At 37.9% G+C, this 17,815-nt stretch overlaps 1 protein-coding gene across 6 annotated transcripts in view; it reads left to right on the top strand.

The window, feature by feature from the left end:
• Positions 1-17,815, top strand: part of TRAK1 (trafficking kinesin protein 1) — a 969,724-nt gene that overhangs the window by 923,211 nt on the left and 28,698 nt on the right. Inside the window, exon 15 of one of the 6 annotated variants that reach the window (XM_044064730.1) lies at positions 7,554-8,051. The exons of the other annotated variants lie outside the window; for them this stretch is intronic. Within the exon in view, the coding sequence (XP_043920665.1) occupies positions 7,554-7,653 (100 nt within the window). The 3' untranslated portion in view covers positions 7,654-8,051. Of the gene's footprint in view, positions 1-7,553; positions 8,052-17,815 lie in introns of those variants that run through there. 6 annotated transcript variants of the gene reach the window in all.

The raw sequence follows: 17,815 nt of genomic DNA, 5'->3' as shown, positions 1-17,815 counted from the left end.
ATTAGGTCCTGTTCCTTGTTTTGTTATGTGTCTAACATTTTCTGTGTTACAGACACAAGGATAAATCTTTGTTTATATCTGCTGCATTCTTCCTAGCTCTACTTTCTTCTTTATATCTTGGAACTGCCCTCTTTTTCCTCCAGTCTCTTTGTGTCATATTCAAAGTATTAGTTAATGCCTTGTGTAACCAATCTGCACAGTTGGTAATGATATATGTATAGGTATTTCCCCTTGCCCTTTGGATAGATTACCTTATATGACAGTAATTCCTCCTCTGTCTTCATCATTTTGGCAAAGCTATTTCTACTGCTACAGCATCCTTTCCTACTGATTTTCTTCATTAGTAACAATGTCTGCCATATGTTTACTTCTGTTTTTGTCCAGTTCATTTTAAAGACAGTTCAGGACACACGTTTTTCATTTGGTTCACTGCTGCAGTAGCCTAAGCTATATGGGTTATATCCTCAATAAGTTATAACAGCTGGACAGTTTCTAAAGTTTCAGAGCACCCTTCTCACACCCAAACTATTAGTCAGCAGATTAAAGTCAGATTTAGGTGCCAAGACCTTCAGAGCTTTCCAGCCACCAGCTACTTTTTATGACAAGTTATTTTTACTCTAAAATCTATTTTTAAGGCTCGGTAAAAGTGTTTTTAGTGACTGTCATTTTACTTTTGCATACTTTTAAACAGGAGGATTACTTTTTTTTTTTTTTTTTTTTACAATTTACCTCTTTTACCATCTATTGCTACTAGGCTTCACAGGAATTAGACACCTTTTTTTAGCTTAACAATGGAACACACTGTGGATTCCTTGGTCTTGCTTTCTTCCAGCCACGTTGTGTCTTTCGGCTTTTCCCAGTTAGGGGTCGCCACAGCGGAACATCGGTCCGCTAATAATTGGCAGTAGATTTTTACGTGCCGAGTTGCCAGCGCTGACGCACAACCTTCAACGAAGGTACGCCCATTCACGCATGTCTCCAGACAGAAGACGCTCTAGATGAGAATCGAATGGGACAACGTCTTACTGTCAGGCAACAGCACTACCGCAGCACCACCACCACAGTCTTCCAGCCACAAAAATAAAAAATGTTAAGAAGCCTTTCCACCACAGCAGGCTGATAAAAGTTCCTCAGCCGCAGGTGAGTGACTGCTGTGGCCAACACTAGCTCCTCAGATAACTAATTTTTTTTCTTTGTTTCCCACTGTTGTAGTCTCTGCAGCCACCACAGACTTGGGGTTTGACATATCCTCTGCGGTTGTTAGCGTGCTCTTGGTGGTTAAAGGACAGCCAGTCTTGTCGGTCCTGGGAAAAGTGCCAAAAAGCTGTGCCCATTCCTGTGGAGGTTTTTGATAGCAAAAGTGGGTCTGTTATTTACAAAATCCATGTCAGAAAGAAACAAAAACTTAAAAGATATCTTCTCTTGTCTCAGATACCCTGTACAGAAGCGTGCCTCTTGTGAGAATATGAAGAATGTTTTTCCATTTGTTTCCTTTTCTGTGGAGAAATCTGCTTTGTCTAACTTGGTTGCTTCTGTGTCTGGAGTAGCTACCCATTATTTAAAATGTGCATATGATTCTGGTGATGCCACTGGAACTGTTGTGAGGAGGTTTGTCTGGCTGTGTTCTCAATACCTCTCATTCATCCACAACCCATTTTTCCCATTTTTGTTTGTGGCTTGGGGGTGTCACTAGTCAAATATGATATTTTTAATTCTTTCTTGGATCAAGTTCATTTTGGACTATCTGCTGCAGAGGACCTTGTTAAGTATGGTAAGGGAGTTATGCTGATTCTTGGGATATTTGAGTTTTTCAGCCTTTTTTTTCAAGATGGCCAAAGGAATTAATGATCCCTGTACTGCCTTCTCTGTCTCAACAAACTGCTGATAAGCAAATGTTTAAAAAGCTGTGGCAGGAAGTTCAGAAAAAATAGAGGAACCTCCCAGAACTGGGACAGTTTAATACATCTGTATGGCTGTTTACAAGATTACCCCCTCCTTTGTGGTATACCCTAAATTCATCAAGGTTACTTTGGGCAGTGGGAGTGTCTCCCCCCTTTTTTGCAAGAGATTCACACTCACTTGCCAGACTTAACTCTTTTTTTTTTGCTTTGGTCATACAGCATTGGCTCTCTCAGTGGGTATTAGAAGCACTCTGTGCTCCTCTTTTAGAATGTTTTTTCAATGCTTCTGATTCCAAGTTCTAATTGCTATCTTGTCTCTGTTATTCTATATTTTCCATTTGAGCTTTTTGGTATCTTAAGGTTTGAAAGATGTCTATCATCACATTTGTAGATCTGCTTTTCAAAAGTTTCTAGAGGTTTTCTATTTTGAAATCACATTATCAGTTTCTCTGCATTATGCTTTAGTCTATCCACTGTTATAAGGGTTTTTGTTAAAGGTCTTGCTCCTATGATAGCCTATTGCAGACTGCATGGCATTCACATTTTTTCTGGATTAGCTGGTTTGCCTTTCTTTGCCATTCTTTGCAGAATAATTTTCAAGACGTTGGGAATCTCTCACTTGTGTAAGGGATTCCCTACACAGACGTGGATTCCAGGAGAATATACAGAAGTGTTGCCTGATTTATTCTCACAGGATTGCTTCCCTGGGGTGTCTCTGGTGTACCTCAGTTCAAAGTGTTTTTTTCTACAGGAAAATGTAGATCTGTATCTAGATCTATTACTGAGTTTTTCTACTCAGAATACTGTCTCAGCTTGGAAATCTTTGATTCTAATGATAATCTTTGCTACACTACACATGATAAAATCTATTAGTACATGTAAGCTGTGTGGTCTGAGCATCTACATCCCCGGTCTTTTCAATTTCCAGGATTTTTGGTTTGTGAATAGAGAGATTTTTTGCTGGCAACACTATTTTTTTTTTCTAATTCCAGGTCCCCTCCCCCCAGCTTTAGCACAGTCAGTCACTACAGATGGCTCAGACTTTGCTTGGAGAGCACTGTATATGCGGAAGAAAGTATAATGATTTTAGAACAGAAGACAGGCCAAATCATAAAATATGATATTCGCACTTATAAATGTTCTCAACTCTCATTCCTTTTTTGTCCTGGGGACTTTTCTAAGTGTTTACAGACTACAACACAGTGATGTGGTCTGTAAACAAGCAAGAGGGAAGCAGTTCTTACTCTCTATGCAGACTAGTTATGTTAGCTTGGGATATAACTTTTCAGCATAATTTTACATATACCATGAGAGCAAATCTGTGGGCAGACTAGTGGAGCAGAACCAGGACAGACCCCCCCCCCCACTAATGCAGTCTGTTTCAAGGGAACGTCCAGGTTTTGATTCTTCTGTGGGGAACATCTCAAAGATGTTTTGCCAGTACTCTCAACTGTCCATTGGCAAACTTCTACACCAGGTCTTTACCCTTGAAGGTCTGGAAGACAGATGATTTTTGTTTTCCTGTATGCTTTTCCACCCTTTCCAGTGTTATCTGGGGTCATTATGAAGATTCCGAAAGACTCTCCAAAGATCATTGTGGTGACTCCCTTCTGGCCCTGGTAACCATGTTTCATCTTTCTTTTGGTATAGCCAGAGGCAATTGCCATAAGCTTTACACAGACTGGATCTACCCATACAAGAAGAGGGTATTTGATGCATCCTTAACAAAACAACTGACTGCATGAGTGACAGAATCTTAATATCTTTTAGGCACTTTTTTATGAAGACATCCAAGAAGTATTAAAGATGGCAACAAGTCTTGCTACTAGAAAATCATTTATTGGTAACTGGAAAAGGTTTTTGAACATGTGCCCATTCAGGGCTAGTGTTCTGGTTCTAATTTACATGTTCTATGGGCTGTCATACTCCTCAGCCAAGGTGCATTTGTTGGCCATTTCAGCATGTATGTTCATGGATCCCCCTCATTCAAGCAATCTCGTGATAAAATGTTTTTGAAAGTGATGTTTGTATATGAGTCCTCCTAGAATACAGGTGGCTACCCCTGGGATCTTATTTGGTGTTAGAATAACTAGCTGTTGCTCCATTTGAACCAGCTTAAAAGGCTGACTTGAAGTTCTTGACATGGAAAACAGTCTTACTTATTGCTCTGACCTCTGCAAGAAGAGTATTTAAGTTGCAAGCTATTATGGTGGGTCAACCTTATCTCATTTTCCAAAAAAATAGGGTTCTTTCATTTATGCCTAAAGTGATCATCTAAAGTTACCTTAAGCCAGGCTGTCCATCTCCTGTCTTCTTTCCAGAACAGAAAAAAGAGGGAAAAAGAATACTATCTTGACAGAGCAAAATCTTTCAGAACATCTGATGTAGTAGGCTCATGACCACCAGGACCCTTATAGGCCTAGCTATGCAACCCAACCTTCATTTCTTATGAAAGTAAGAATAAAGGACAGCTCGTAGCAAAACAGTTTTCAAATAGTTATCTTATGTTATTACCTTTTGTTATTCTCACTTAAGCAAAACTATTCCAGGCAGGGTGAAGGCCTGTTCTTCCAGGGCCTTCGCTTTAACAGTATCTTTTAAGAAAGGTTTATATTCTAGAAGTATTCTAGAAGCAGCAACTTGGTCATTTGGTGCATACTTTTAAAAAGCTATATAAACTAGATCCCTTCTCAAGGTTTTGGACAGGATTTGCTAGGTTCTTTCCCCAGGGGCTTCTGGATAATTATCCTTTCTCTTCCCAGTCATATTAAGCTATAGGAATCTACCCTTATAGCTTAGGCTGCTGCAGCAGTGATCCATATGAAGAGCACAGTACAGTTACATAAGTAAACTTATCAAACAGCAGAACCACTCCTACTCTCCATCCATTCACCTTATTTTTTTTTATGCCATGATGTAGACACACAGTACTATTTTCATAGCATTGTCCTCAGAGCTTTATCCTCCCTCTCTGTTGGCATAAAAGCTCTGGAGGGATTGTCACCCAAACCTGACGTTTACTCAGATCATCTCGCACTGTCTAATGGTTGCATCACATATAGTCTTCTAAACATTCATTGTTAATTGAACCTTTGCTTAAACCTCATTCCTACGCCAAAACATTATTCTGCAAGTACTGTTCCCACAATTCTCATTTTTGCAATATAATTTGTTCCCACCCATTCCTAAAGATCCTCCCCCTCTTCCAGTTCTTTTCTCTCTTACTATATTCACTTTTTCTAATACCATTGGTTTAGACTTTGATTTCCATTTTCTAGAAATTGCTTTTTTGGCAGCCACCAGAATTAAACTCAGCAAGGCATTAATTACTATGTCTAGGCAATTCCAATTCTGTATCACAGTTCAAAAAAAAAATTCCTTAGGTATTCCAGTTTTCTCACCCAGTATTTCTGACAGAGTATTCTGCAGGAATTTTTAAAGTCTGCCAGCTCATTACATTCCCAAAATATATGTTCGCAAATACCACTTTTGTCCCCATCACAGCTACAGTATTTGCAGTCTACGTGAGGAAAAATTCTTTGGATTCTGCCTGGGATATAAAAAATACTTATGCAAACACTTCCAAACAAAAATCCTAATTTTTCTAGATTTTGTAGCATTTTTAGGAGACATACTTATTTCCTCTTTGTGAATTGCTTATCCTGTCTCTCTTTCCAATCCTTTCTAACCTCTCCTGATTGATTCCTATAGTTATCATACAGTATTTTATATGTCTTATGAATTATCCCTTTTTTAACGGGCCTCTGCTGAAAAAGGACTACTTAGCTCGATCGGACATACCCGGTCAACAAATGTAAAATAAATAAATAAATAACTGCAGCTTCTGTTCTAGATTCTACTGAAAACACTACCAGTGCTAGTCTTTCACTGAGAATTCTCCTATTTCTTCCCTTTGGTTATAATGTGGCATCAATCCTTGACAAGGAAGGCAGTCAACTCCCCTATTTCTTCCCTTTGGTTATAATGTGATATCAATCCTTGACAAGGAAGGCGGTCTCTAGCAGCCCAAATGTATTCTTGGCTTCTTCCCATTCTATTACCTTTCCCTCCCTAATTATTTGCTCTCAGTACATTGGTTCCTTTGCCAGTTTTCTCCACTAAATTCCAACCCCCCTCTTGCCTATTTTCTGTACTCCTAATTGCAGTCTTCCCAAATTTCAGAATCTCCTTTCTCCATTCCTGCATTGGCTTAGTTCTTAAAATACTTTCTGCTTCTTTATGAATATAATGTTCTGTAGGATTATTGCTGTTCTCCTTAGGATTCTGCATCCAAAGTCCCAGTCTATCTTTATTACTTGAGCCTTTTGAACGTATCTTCATCTCCGAATATTTCAGGTGCAGTACTGAAACATATTGTTTTAGTCATTGGCGATTGTTGTCTGGTTTATCTAATGCACCTCCAAGCAAGTCTTCTTGCTGCTCTAGCAGAAACAAATACTTCAGCATATCTTCTGTATGTATCTCTTTTCATGACTTTTACTTTGCAGCTGAGTCATATATATGTCCGCAGTCCTGGTGGCATCTTGTACAGTGGTTTCTTAAATATACTTTATAGTGGATTATAGTTTTATTTCAGCTAGCACTTTTTTTCTATAAGTATATTCTGCAACTGTAATTATTCCCCCACTTCTTTTATACAGCTATGCAAAATTCACAAGCTGATTCCAAGTCCATAGTGACATCCTATAGCACTGTGAGCTGTACAGTATGTTGGTATACAATTCTGTACTAATAGTGAAGTTAGAATTGTATATTATTATTATTAGTATTAATAATATATGCATTCCGGTAAGTGCTATTTAGTGTTTTACTAATTCCCTGTCACATTATTGCTATATATTGCACAAGCGGACTTTGTTAAATGCCTTAATGGCATTTTTGTCTTTGTATTCAAAAGTGTAATCCTTACTTGTTGTTATCTTTTCTGCCATCATCCAGCAAATGGCTGAAAAATGTCCCTGAACCAGTTTGCTTATCCGGTTAATAATGTATGTATCTATAAATATGTGCAACTTTTCATGACCCTATGCCAAGGCAAAATATATTTTTTTCTGTTTGAGCATATGTTTTCTGGCCTTTCCCTAAAAGCTGTATTTTGGTTAGCATGTACTTCTGATATTTACTGTAAAAGTGATCAAGGACCATTATGTTCTAACTGATGACTGTCCCTTTTTTTGGAAATCAAAACTTAGTTTCTTGGGCACCAGGGTGTATGTGTGGATATCTCACATTTTCTGTGGAAGGCCTGTATGCTCATTGTGAATTTCACTGACCCCCCCCCCCACCCCGTTATGTGACTGAGGTGTTAATGTGCACAAATTCAAAGGGTGTGAGAGGTGCAGGAGGGCTTACCCCTGCAGAAATGCTTGTTACATTCTAAGTGGGTGGAGAGGTGTGCAGGACGGCTTACCCCTTTAGAAATGCTTGTTACATTCTTTAGTGGGTGGAGAGGTGCAGGAGGGCTTACCCCTGCAGAAATGCTTGTTACATTCTTACTGGGTGGTTTGTAAGTCGAATGCATTCTTGATCAGCTGTGAGTGAGCAATATTTCTTTGAACAATTGTACTTTGATCTGTCACAGAGGAAGCTAAAATGATTATCTTTTTCACATCAAAATATTTTCTTCTACAGGTCGAGGGGTCATTTGCAGACTTATGCGCTGGAGTCAGTGACTACGGACCACTGGTCTCCCCCACCCAAGTATATCCTTCCTGGGGTTCCTACATGTTGAGACACAAATCATATTTATCCCTTCATGTGGTGACCCTCAACTTTCAAGAAGAGGACAGCCTTTGGCTATATGAACTGGTATATTAACACCCTGGGAATGGACAAAGAAGGAACTGTCCATTCAAATTGTTTTGCATTTCAGTTAGTTTCAAATCGTGCTGCTCTTTGGCATAACATTGCACCACATATATTAATACCACCATCAAACCTGCTGATTGAAAGAGCTGTTGCACAAATAAACACGTCAATTGCCAGCAGCCTACTAAACGGAAGTCTTAGAAATTTGTTCTCATAAGTGAATTTGAAGTGAACAGCATGGAACTTTTCTCAAGTTTGGTAATCTTTGTTTGCATCAAATATAGAAAAAAATCCTTGCTCCAGGCATGAAAACACCAGCTGTTCATTTAAACAAAGCTGGTAATTGTTTATTAAGATCTTTTGAATAACTATAAATATGCCTTTTATATAGTTTCACAACAGTAACCATACCGTTTAAGCCATTGACTAGGCTTAGTTTGGTTCTTAATCACGTCCATTCATGCAGTGAAGTTGTGATACTTCCTGATTCTACTTATCAAGGCTGATGGATCTTTCCTTGGAGCTTGCTGTTCTGTTAATAGTATAGGATCTATGCGAATAAAATAAACTTATGACAATCCGATCAGACTAGTAAAAGTATCTTTGTACCATTTAAAAAAGTCACCAAGATAGCAAAGTACTCTTCTGGGCTAGTAAGATTTCCTACGTTTATTTCTGTGCAAGCAGGTCAGCCATAAGAAAAGGAGTTATTCTGCCATGACTGGAATATAGTCTCTCTCTCATTGTCTCTGCCTCAAAAAAAAAAAAAATCTGTTCACACTTCGTCACTGCCTGTCAATATGTACACATTCATCACTCTTTCTCCAAGAAAGGAGTATCTTTGCCACTTCCAGGTAAAGGCAAAAACGGTTACCTATCCCACACACACACACACACACAAAACTAACTTTTGTATTACTTGGACTGTTGCATTTAAAATGATCATCCTAGAAACATTTCTCTTTTTTGCAGGTAAAATTCCTGAAAGAAGTCTACCACCTTATAGTTTAAAATCTCTGTGAAATAGTACTCCCAAACTTTAGACCGCTCAAACTAACCTGAAAAGTACAGATCTCTCATTCTTAGTCCACACCTACAAAATCTGGAGCAGCATACCAGAAAGCAAAAAATACATACCCTCATTAAAGTAATTCTGGACTGAATGGGAAGAAAAAAAAAATTCTTCCAGCAAGCATAAAGCAAATGCCTCTCACAAGAGTCTATAACATAAATGATGATTCCTTTGTACAGTCTTACACCACTATCCTTCCTGGTAGCACCTGTTTTGTTTCCTCATCTGTCTTAATTGCTCCTGCCTTTATCTTCTTTTCCCCCTTAATATTCTTGCATCTCAAATTCTTTAGTCCCTTTGTCTTCATGGAACTTTAAATCTGTAATCAAATATGACTTGGTAAATTATTATTATTTTATGGGCACAGGTGTAGACTATACATTGTATGTATTTTCTAAAATATTTTATGTAATGTTACTGCTTTATATCAATGTACTTACTCACTGTATTGTTTTTTGATTACTGTAACATTTCTTGTTTAGTAAAATGTTTTCTCATTATTTTGCTTGTAATCCTCAGGCTGAGCCTGGTTCAGTCCTCCACTATGGTAGACAAATAAAACAATAAATAAAATAAATAATTCTGCACATTTCTGATCTACATATTTATTGCATTCACTCTGTGAATTCTATGCTCTATGCTAAACCTCTGACAAGTTATATTACTTCAGCTCAGTGGAAGCATTTATTACATCAGTTGGAAATGACTCTCATATTTTTTATTCTCTTGTTTACAATTACGCATTTTTCTGCCCCAGTGGTTTCACCTGCTGGCCAGTAAGTATCCAATTTACATATCAGTGGCTTCAGTTTGCTCACTTTCAAATTGAGTACTTCAAACACCTGTACATTACACTGTGCACCATGTATGCTAAACACCACAGAAGTTTTCTTCCAGGACTTCCAGTTGATTATTCCTTCTTACCATTTCTGCGGTGGTGGTGCTGCGGTAGCATTGTCGTCTCACAGTAAGACACTGTCCGGTTCCATTCTCAGCTAGAGCGTCTTCTGCGTGGAGACATGCGTGAATGGGCGTACCTTCGTTGAAGGTTGTGTGTCAGGGCTGGTAACTCGGCACGTAAAAATCAATTACCAATCATTAGCGGACCAGAGTTCCGCTGTGGCGACCCCTAACCGGGAAAAGCTGAAAGACACAACAACAACAACAATTTCTACACTTTACTCTTGCATGTTATTTACTCTGTACATTTTCAACACAAGCCATGCTCACAAATAACTCATTTTCAGGACTTTGTTCCATTGCATGTATTCTCTTTAATTGAAAATGTTTATTTTATTTTATATACTTTAGCAAAGTTATTTTCCACAACATCTGTATAGTTTAATTGTAGAATATTTTTTAAAATACTTGTAAAGGCACCTCATATAGAATGTCGCTGACACATTTATTATGTTAATCATGCTTAGTAAAGCTCTTGTAGCTCATTTTACTCTGGATTTACTGCATTTAGATTTCATCTTGCATGCAGCTTTACAATTTTCTGACTGTTCTTTGAGTTCTTTTAGTTGTGTACCTTCAAGGTAAACCTAGGTAATTGGGCAAATAGCCTGCAAATCTCTCCCGGTTTATCATGTGTTGCCCTCGTTGATGCTGGAAGGAATTCTTGATTATGGGTTATTGGCCAAGCTTGTAGTAGTCTGTAGACTGCCTAGTACTCAAATATGAACCAAAGTAATTTCAATCACTTTGCACAAATTATCAGTTTATTTACCATTAAATCTGATTCTTTTAGTAATCTCCTCATTTGATCATTTTTGATACCACATACAATTTTGTCTTTTGCTATCCTATAATTCCTCAGATTCTCATTAACACTGACAGTTTTACTTGCAGTATAATGGGCTTGACAGAATTATATCCTGACCTTAACTCCCTCCCTGAAAAGTTTAGCCAGCCATAAGCTTCATTTCCTTCTTCCTCTCCCACACACTTCTTACTAGTCTTTTGGCATTCAGGAAAGTAATCATACTCAGATTTCTGGAGCCACAGACACAAACTTTCCCTTTTTTCATTTGAATCCATGTTATAGAAACTTACTTGGTTCATAAAAAATGAAGTGTACAAGATGACGTCAAAAAAAATAAACTAAGCACAATAGGGCTCAGTTTGAAGATATAAGCTGAATGGTTCTAGAAAAGTGCAAGAAAGTATCTATGCATAGAAATGGTGATGTGTGCTTAGAACACTCTACTGGAGGCACTAACAGGGTGAGAAGTGGTCATGAAATTTATGATTGCACAGAGCAAGCCAACAAATGCATGGAACTGACAGGAAGCATGTATTTCAAAAAGCTGGAACATTTGCTTTCTGTATAGGAAACAGCAGGCAAGGTTAGCCTAGGGAATATTTCTTGTTGAAATCTTTTTAACTATATATATATATATATATATATATATATATATATATATAAAATACTATTTTCTAGTTACTTGTCATGCATACAGGGGAAATCCTCATTTTGTCATGCTCAGTCATTCACACAGTGTTATGAAGTCACTCTTACGCTCAGTCTCTTGCTTATTCTTTCCTGGACTCGCATGTGAATCTTTCATTGTTAGTCTCTCATCATTTTATGTGCATGTACATTTATACTCTTACATTGTATTCTTACTTATTAGACCAACTCTCCAGTACCTCTCATTTGAATATTCTTACACTGTGCTTTTGTCTGTATCTTAGCCCTTTAAATACTTGTAATGATATAGGTTTCACTCTCATTGTGGGTGTAAATATGGTTAGCTGGAGGAAATATTCAGTGTGAAGCAGGAGCATAGATTACTATGGTATGTCATGGGATAAGTGAGGGAGATAGTGTGAGTGATGAGGAAAAAATGATATAAGGGTAAGAAATATAGTTGGTAGTTAGAATTTGGAACAATCATTATACTTAAGCAGCTTAGTTTAAGGTGATAGAAACAGTGGGATGCTCATTGAAGGGTGGCTTACTGGTGAAGTGGCACGAGTCTGACACAAAGTGTATGTTACCTAGAATGGGGATAAATAAATAAGGTGTTTCTGTATCTCCAGTATAGTTATTGAGTTGACTTCCAAGATGGCTGCACATTGACTAACAGTTTAATTCTAGCTCTCCCAGTGTGAAACCAGAAATGCAGCAGAGAAGGCCAGTAGACTTGTCTTTATGGGCAAATTTCAGTAACTGGCTATTAAATGTGCTGCCTGGCTGCCAGGAAGAAAGAAATACAGAGGACCAGGAAAAATTTGGCTACAAAAAGTGAGGAAGGAACACTGACTGGGGAATGTTCTGCAGCTGTTCAGCAAAAAACAACACAATCTCCAGACATGAATTCCAGTAACCTGTAGGAAGATATGACAACTGCACGCAGACTTGGTTAAAATAAACAAAACACTGATGGAGTATATCAACACAAGCAACAAAAGGTTGGAAAAAATGGCAGAAGCTGTAAACAAATATTTAGATGAGCTGACAAAAGCTGCAAAGCTCAAAATGAAGAAAAGGCTGGCTGAATATGAGACTGCTCAGAAAGAGATGTTTAAAAAAAAAAAATAATAGAATTAGAGGACAGCGCACGTAGGGAAAACTTGAGATTTTCCGCTGTACCAGAGAAGCTGTAAGGGACAGACTGCATTAATGTAATGAAAACGCAAATAAGCAACTGGACTGGTATGCCACAGCAGGAGTTGTTAGTTGAAATGGCACATCATATGTATGCTCCAAACTGGCTATGAGAAAGCAACCTAGACCTTTAATAGTAAAGATGCAATCCTACCAGCAGAAGGAGTTGATTCTGACAAAACTGTGGCAGAAGGACAAAGTACTAAAAGTGGGAGACATCAGAGTGTTTGTGTACAGTGATTACTCATTGTACACCAGGAAGAAGACGACTGAATTTATTCCACTGTTCAGGTAATGTCGAGATGTAGGTGTGAGATTTAAACTGCTATACCAAGCTGCCTTCAAGGTATTCTTCCCTGGAGGGACAGAATCATTTTCTGATGAAGTACGTGTTAAGGAAGAAATACAAAAGTTTGTCTAACAAAAGTAAGCTGTGAAACAGAAGGAGATTCTGCTTCTTCTTCTACTAATAATAAAGACCACAGAGAGACTGAACTTGTGAAACCTTATTCAATGTTTCAATGGAAAATGTTAGAGAGAAGGAAGGGAGCACAAGAGTTGACTACAAGAATCGAGATTATGTTGGAAATGAAGCAGAGACAGGATCTGGGAGATTGAGATGAACAGAAATAAAACCAGTAACTTAATGTGGGTTTAAAATGCAATAATTATATTTGTGAAAAATGACAGAAGAAAATCTTGAAATATTGGACTTTTTCAGAATTTGTTGGACTTCTGGGGGACTGCAAAGCATATGCCCTATTTCATGCCATTAATGTTCAGAAAATTGCTTTGGGGAGGGGAAGAAGAGGGAGAAAGTTAACTGTAAGTAAAGATTTTTTTCTTAAATAATACTATTTTTTGTGGTGTGTGGTTTACTTTACATGGTATAAAGTAAAGTTTTCTCAGTTATTTTTAAGTGTAATAGGGATTGTAAACATGTACTGCTGTTATTTTTTTTCTTTCTCTATTCTTCTGTCTGTCTTTGCTCAGTTTTAAGAAATGTAGGCACTGCAATGTAAAAGAAAAAAAAAAACTGGTTAAATATTATAACGAGAAAAAATTAAGTGCTTTTTCTCATTCTTGCATAGGAGAATGACTGGATTAAGGACATTGGTAACAAGTTGTGAGAGAGAGCAAGTAAATGAAAAAGAATATTGAATATTACAAGCCTTTTCTCTAGCAAATACATGTTTGCATAGTAGCAATTCTGCAGCTGAGCTTCATGTTTCCATTGACATAATCGGATAAAGAGAAACTGTCTGGCTGATTCTCATGTCTCAATGGAGACAACCTGATAAAGAGTAACTGGCTACCGTCTGGTGGTGAGTGATTGACTGAGGAAAAAAAAAAAAAGGAGAGAGAAATTGGCTAGGACATTCTCTGAAAGCATTCAGGAGTTCTCCCAGATGTGGGCGCTATAAAGCTAAGACAAAACCAGTTAGCACTTAGTAGAAGCACAGGCTGCACCGTGTGTTTTAGCATGCATAACCTATATTTTAGGTTAACTCAAGTCTGTGAGTGTGGCTGTCATTTTTGGACTTTTGTTCCTATTAGGAGGGTAAAACTTCAATATTTGAAGATGTACATAGTTTTGTCAGTTAGTATTAGGGGGTATCGGGGATGTGTTTGTTTTTTTTTGTTTAATGGCTTTCAATGAAACAAAAAGTTTTGTAAGATGTGACATAGGCATAAAAGTTCTATCTACCGAACAGTGTATGCATCTAACACAAAAGCTGGAACTAGACATTTAGCAAAAAAGGTGTTGTACATAAAAGGTGGGAATAATAACTTTTTAAAGCAATGATGCCTTTTGTAATGTCTTTAAATGTCAATGGTCTCACAGATAAATACAAAAAAGAAAGAGTAGTGAACTATTAAAAAATGAAGAGTGCAAATAGCTATGTTAAAGGAGAGACACTTAGAAAGCACTGAACATGTAAATATGATAAAGAAAGGTTTTTAAGATGGTTATTCAGCGGAATACCTGGAACAAAGGAAATGAGGAGTACTTAAATTAATTGCAAGAGGAGCTCCAATAGTGATGGAAAGGATAAAAAAGATGATAATGGCAGATTTGTAGTGCTAAGAGGCTACTGACAAGGGAGGAGAATTACACTGGCATGTATTTATATTCCACTTAAAACTGCTATAATAGAGCTTAAGAAAATGCTATGAGAAATAATCAGTTTTCAGCAAGGAGTATTATTTATAGGTGAGGACTGGAATGTGATTTGCAGCAGTGAAGATGAGTCAGCGGGGGCGGAAAGAAAAATATAACAAAGGGGGGTAGATTTTTGACGAAATTTATTTAAATATTTGGCATGAAAGTTGTGAATTCATTAATAGGAGTTCGGTGTGAATTTTCCTATTATTCTCCAAGATATAAAAACTGGGCTAGGCTAGACAGAATATACATTTCACAAGAACATATACATTTAATTGAAGGTCTTGATACACACCCAAAAACTAATTCAGATCATGCACCAATAATAGCTAAAATAAAAACACAGGGTAATGAAATAAAAATGAGACAGCTAGCACTTTCCCACCCATCTGTTGAAAAGAAAGGAACTTAAGGAATGGGTAGTGAAGGTTATTCAGGAGCTATTAGAGAAGATAGAAATTTTCTTCTGAATATATAGCTAGGGAGTGGGATAAAATTAAGGTGGAGTTTAAAAATAGGGTGGACATAAAAGAAAGAGAGCTATGGTTAAGAAGCAACAATAATTATTTAGAGAGGACTGACAAACGTTAAAGTATTGCAGAATAGAGGGAGTCTCACAGAACAAGAGGAGGATCAACTGCAGAATGCTAAACAAAAACTAAGGTATTACCTTGATAATATGCATGAGTTTAGAAAGATTGCTGTTAAGCAACTGTTCTTTGATAATAACAGAGCTCAAAAACATTTAGTACAATCACTCAGGCAATAGAAAGTAAAAAGGGCTGTCACCAAGCTTAAGGAGCCTATAACATGGAAGATAATAAGAGATCCTGTAGAGGTATTAGAAATATTTTGGAAATTCTATGAAAGTCTGTATAAAGCAATATTTATTGTTTAAAAAAAGAGGCATAAAATTGGGTAATTTATGTGATGTTGCCTAGGTTATATGATCTATAGCAGTATATGTGAAGCATAAGCTTTGTTAATTTTAACTTAATGTTAACTTGTTAATAATACTTTTATATAAATTTAAGAGTGCCTGTGTCACAACTGATAATTCAATAAAGTTGTTTAAAAAAAAAAAAAAAGGTGTTTAATGAGTTCTCTTAATCAGTCTATTCATTTGCCCAGTTTTTTCCCTTCTTCACATTAGGGTCAGAGGAGATCACTAGGCTATCGACCTGGAGGTCATTTTAAGCTTAGCCATTTCAACCCAGTGTAATACCGCAGAGGTACTAGTCAATACCCAAGATTGCATTTAATGATGACTGCCTATGGTCCAGGAGGATTGTTGACGCTATCCCCAGTAAGACTTTACATTGTCTCATCCCTCATCCAAGTTCCTTTTGAACAGTGTCATAGAGGTGCTCTGTTTCACATGAATTAGTAGCCTGTTCCAAAGACGTGGCAGTTTCTAGGAGATAAATCTGTCCCTCCAGCATGTCCTATTTAAGTTGCAGGCCATATTTAAGTCTTTGGAATGGCTAGCCTTAGACCCATTTGATTTATGGATGTGCAGTATGTTCATTAAGTTTGGGTTGCTCCATAGACCAGGCATAAGTCTCCCCTAAGAAGTTTATATGATGCGGAGTATAGTAACAGGGATTTTAGTTGGTCCATGTAAGGCACATGCTGGAGGTCTTTGATCCTCTTTGTTAGAAACCTGAAGTCTTTCTAATTGTTGTAGGTGCTTAGTACGGTACATACCGAATAGGGCATTATACTCGGTTATGGGCCAGATAAGTGCCGAGTACAGCCGGGTTATAACGTCTTTTGTTGTTGAGGTGATGCCTTTTCTAGTCAAATGAGGTACGTAGAAAGCTTTGCTTACAATGGTAGACACTTGATGGTCGAAGTCAAGGTCACGGCCAACCTGTTCCCAGGTCCCTTACCACTTCATGGGTAGTTAGGGTATTGTTATTGATTTGATAGTGTGAAGGGACATTGTTTGTGCCAAACAGAATGATGATGCATTTCTTTGCATTCATTATGAGACCGTGACAGTCATTGGTCTGTGTGAGACCATCCTGGAGTATACTGACATCATTTGGGGATTTAATGATTGCGTCTAGTTTTCAGTCATCTTCAAACTTGGTCAGCCACAACCCTTTAGTTTTGACCGGAACTTCTGAGAAGTATATACCAAACAGTAGGGGGCCTAGCACTGACCCCTGTGACACCCTGCTGGTAACAAGTCTGCTGGTTGATGTGGAGTCGCACTTTGATAGTGTGTGTGTCCAGTTTGTGAGCCAGTTGGCAACCCACCTTACAACAAAGAGGTTTGCATTCAGTTTGCTAAGTTCATCTGTAATGCCTGAATGTGGGATTGTTTCAAAAGCCTTTGCAAAGTCGAGGTATGCTGTGTGCACAGATTTACCCTCATCAATGGCCTTATTCACACTTTCAAAGAAATCCACCAGATTTAACAGGCAGGATGTGGCCTTCACAAAGCCGAATTGGGCAGGATCCAGGGTTTGCAAGTCACCTATGTCTTTATTTATGAGGTCCATAATGATATGGCTGATCAGGCTTATGGGTCTGTTGCTACGCCACGTTTGTGGAGGTGAATAACTGCAGCTGTTCTCCATTCCACAGGAACAAAGCCTGCAGTTAGGCTATGATTGAAAATGGTACTTAGTGGTGATGCTAGTTTGTTTTAGCCTGTTTAGAAGACAGCCTGGGATGTCATCTGGTCCCATAGAGGCTGTGTTCTTTGTCTTGGACAGGGCTTTGAGGACCTGCTCTTCAGATATGTAAGCTGGGGGAAGTTTGGGGGGGGGGAGTTGTAGTGAGTTAGAAGGGGATAATGGAGTGAAATTTTTGCCAAACCTGTCCGCTAGCAGGTTCACTATCTCTGTGGGGTCAGTGTGTGTGTGATACTGTTGGCCACCAGTTCTGCAAATGTTTGGGTCCTATCCTTTAAGTTGCGTACATAGTTGTAAAAGGCCTTATGGTTATCCTTGGCAGTACTTGCTAGGTTTCTCTCAAAAGAGCTCTTGGAGGATTCTACTAGTGAGGTTCTTCACACCTTGAATTTGCATAGACAGCTCAGATTTTATTTAGATAAAGCTAAAACCATTCATAAATCTGAGCAATTTTTTTTTGTTTCTTTTCATCCTAGGTCTTTGGGTTTGACTGTTTCTAAGCAAATTATTTCTTCCAGGATGTCTTAGGCCATTTCCTTTTTAACACCTTTATTGAGTTATCATTTGTAACATAAGCAAATTTAC

This window comes from Protopterus annectens, chromosome 3.part0 (genome assembly GCF_019279795.1).
Source record: "Protopterus annectens isolate FY-2018-M chromosome 3.part0, PAN1.0, whole genome shotgun sequence".
In the NCBI taxonomy this organism is placed as follows: domain Eukaryota; kingdom Metazoa; phylum Chordata; order Ceratodontiformes; family Protopteridae; genus Protopterus; species Protopterus annectens.
This window is presented reverse-complemented; position numbering and strand designations above follow the sequence as displayed.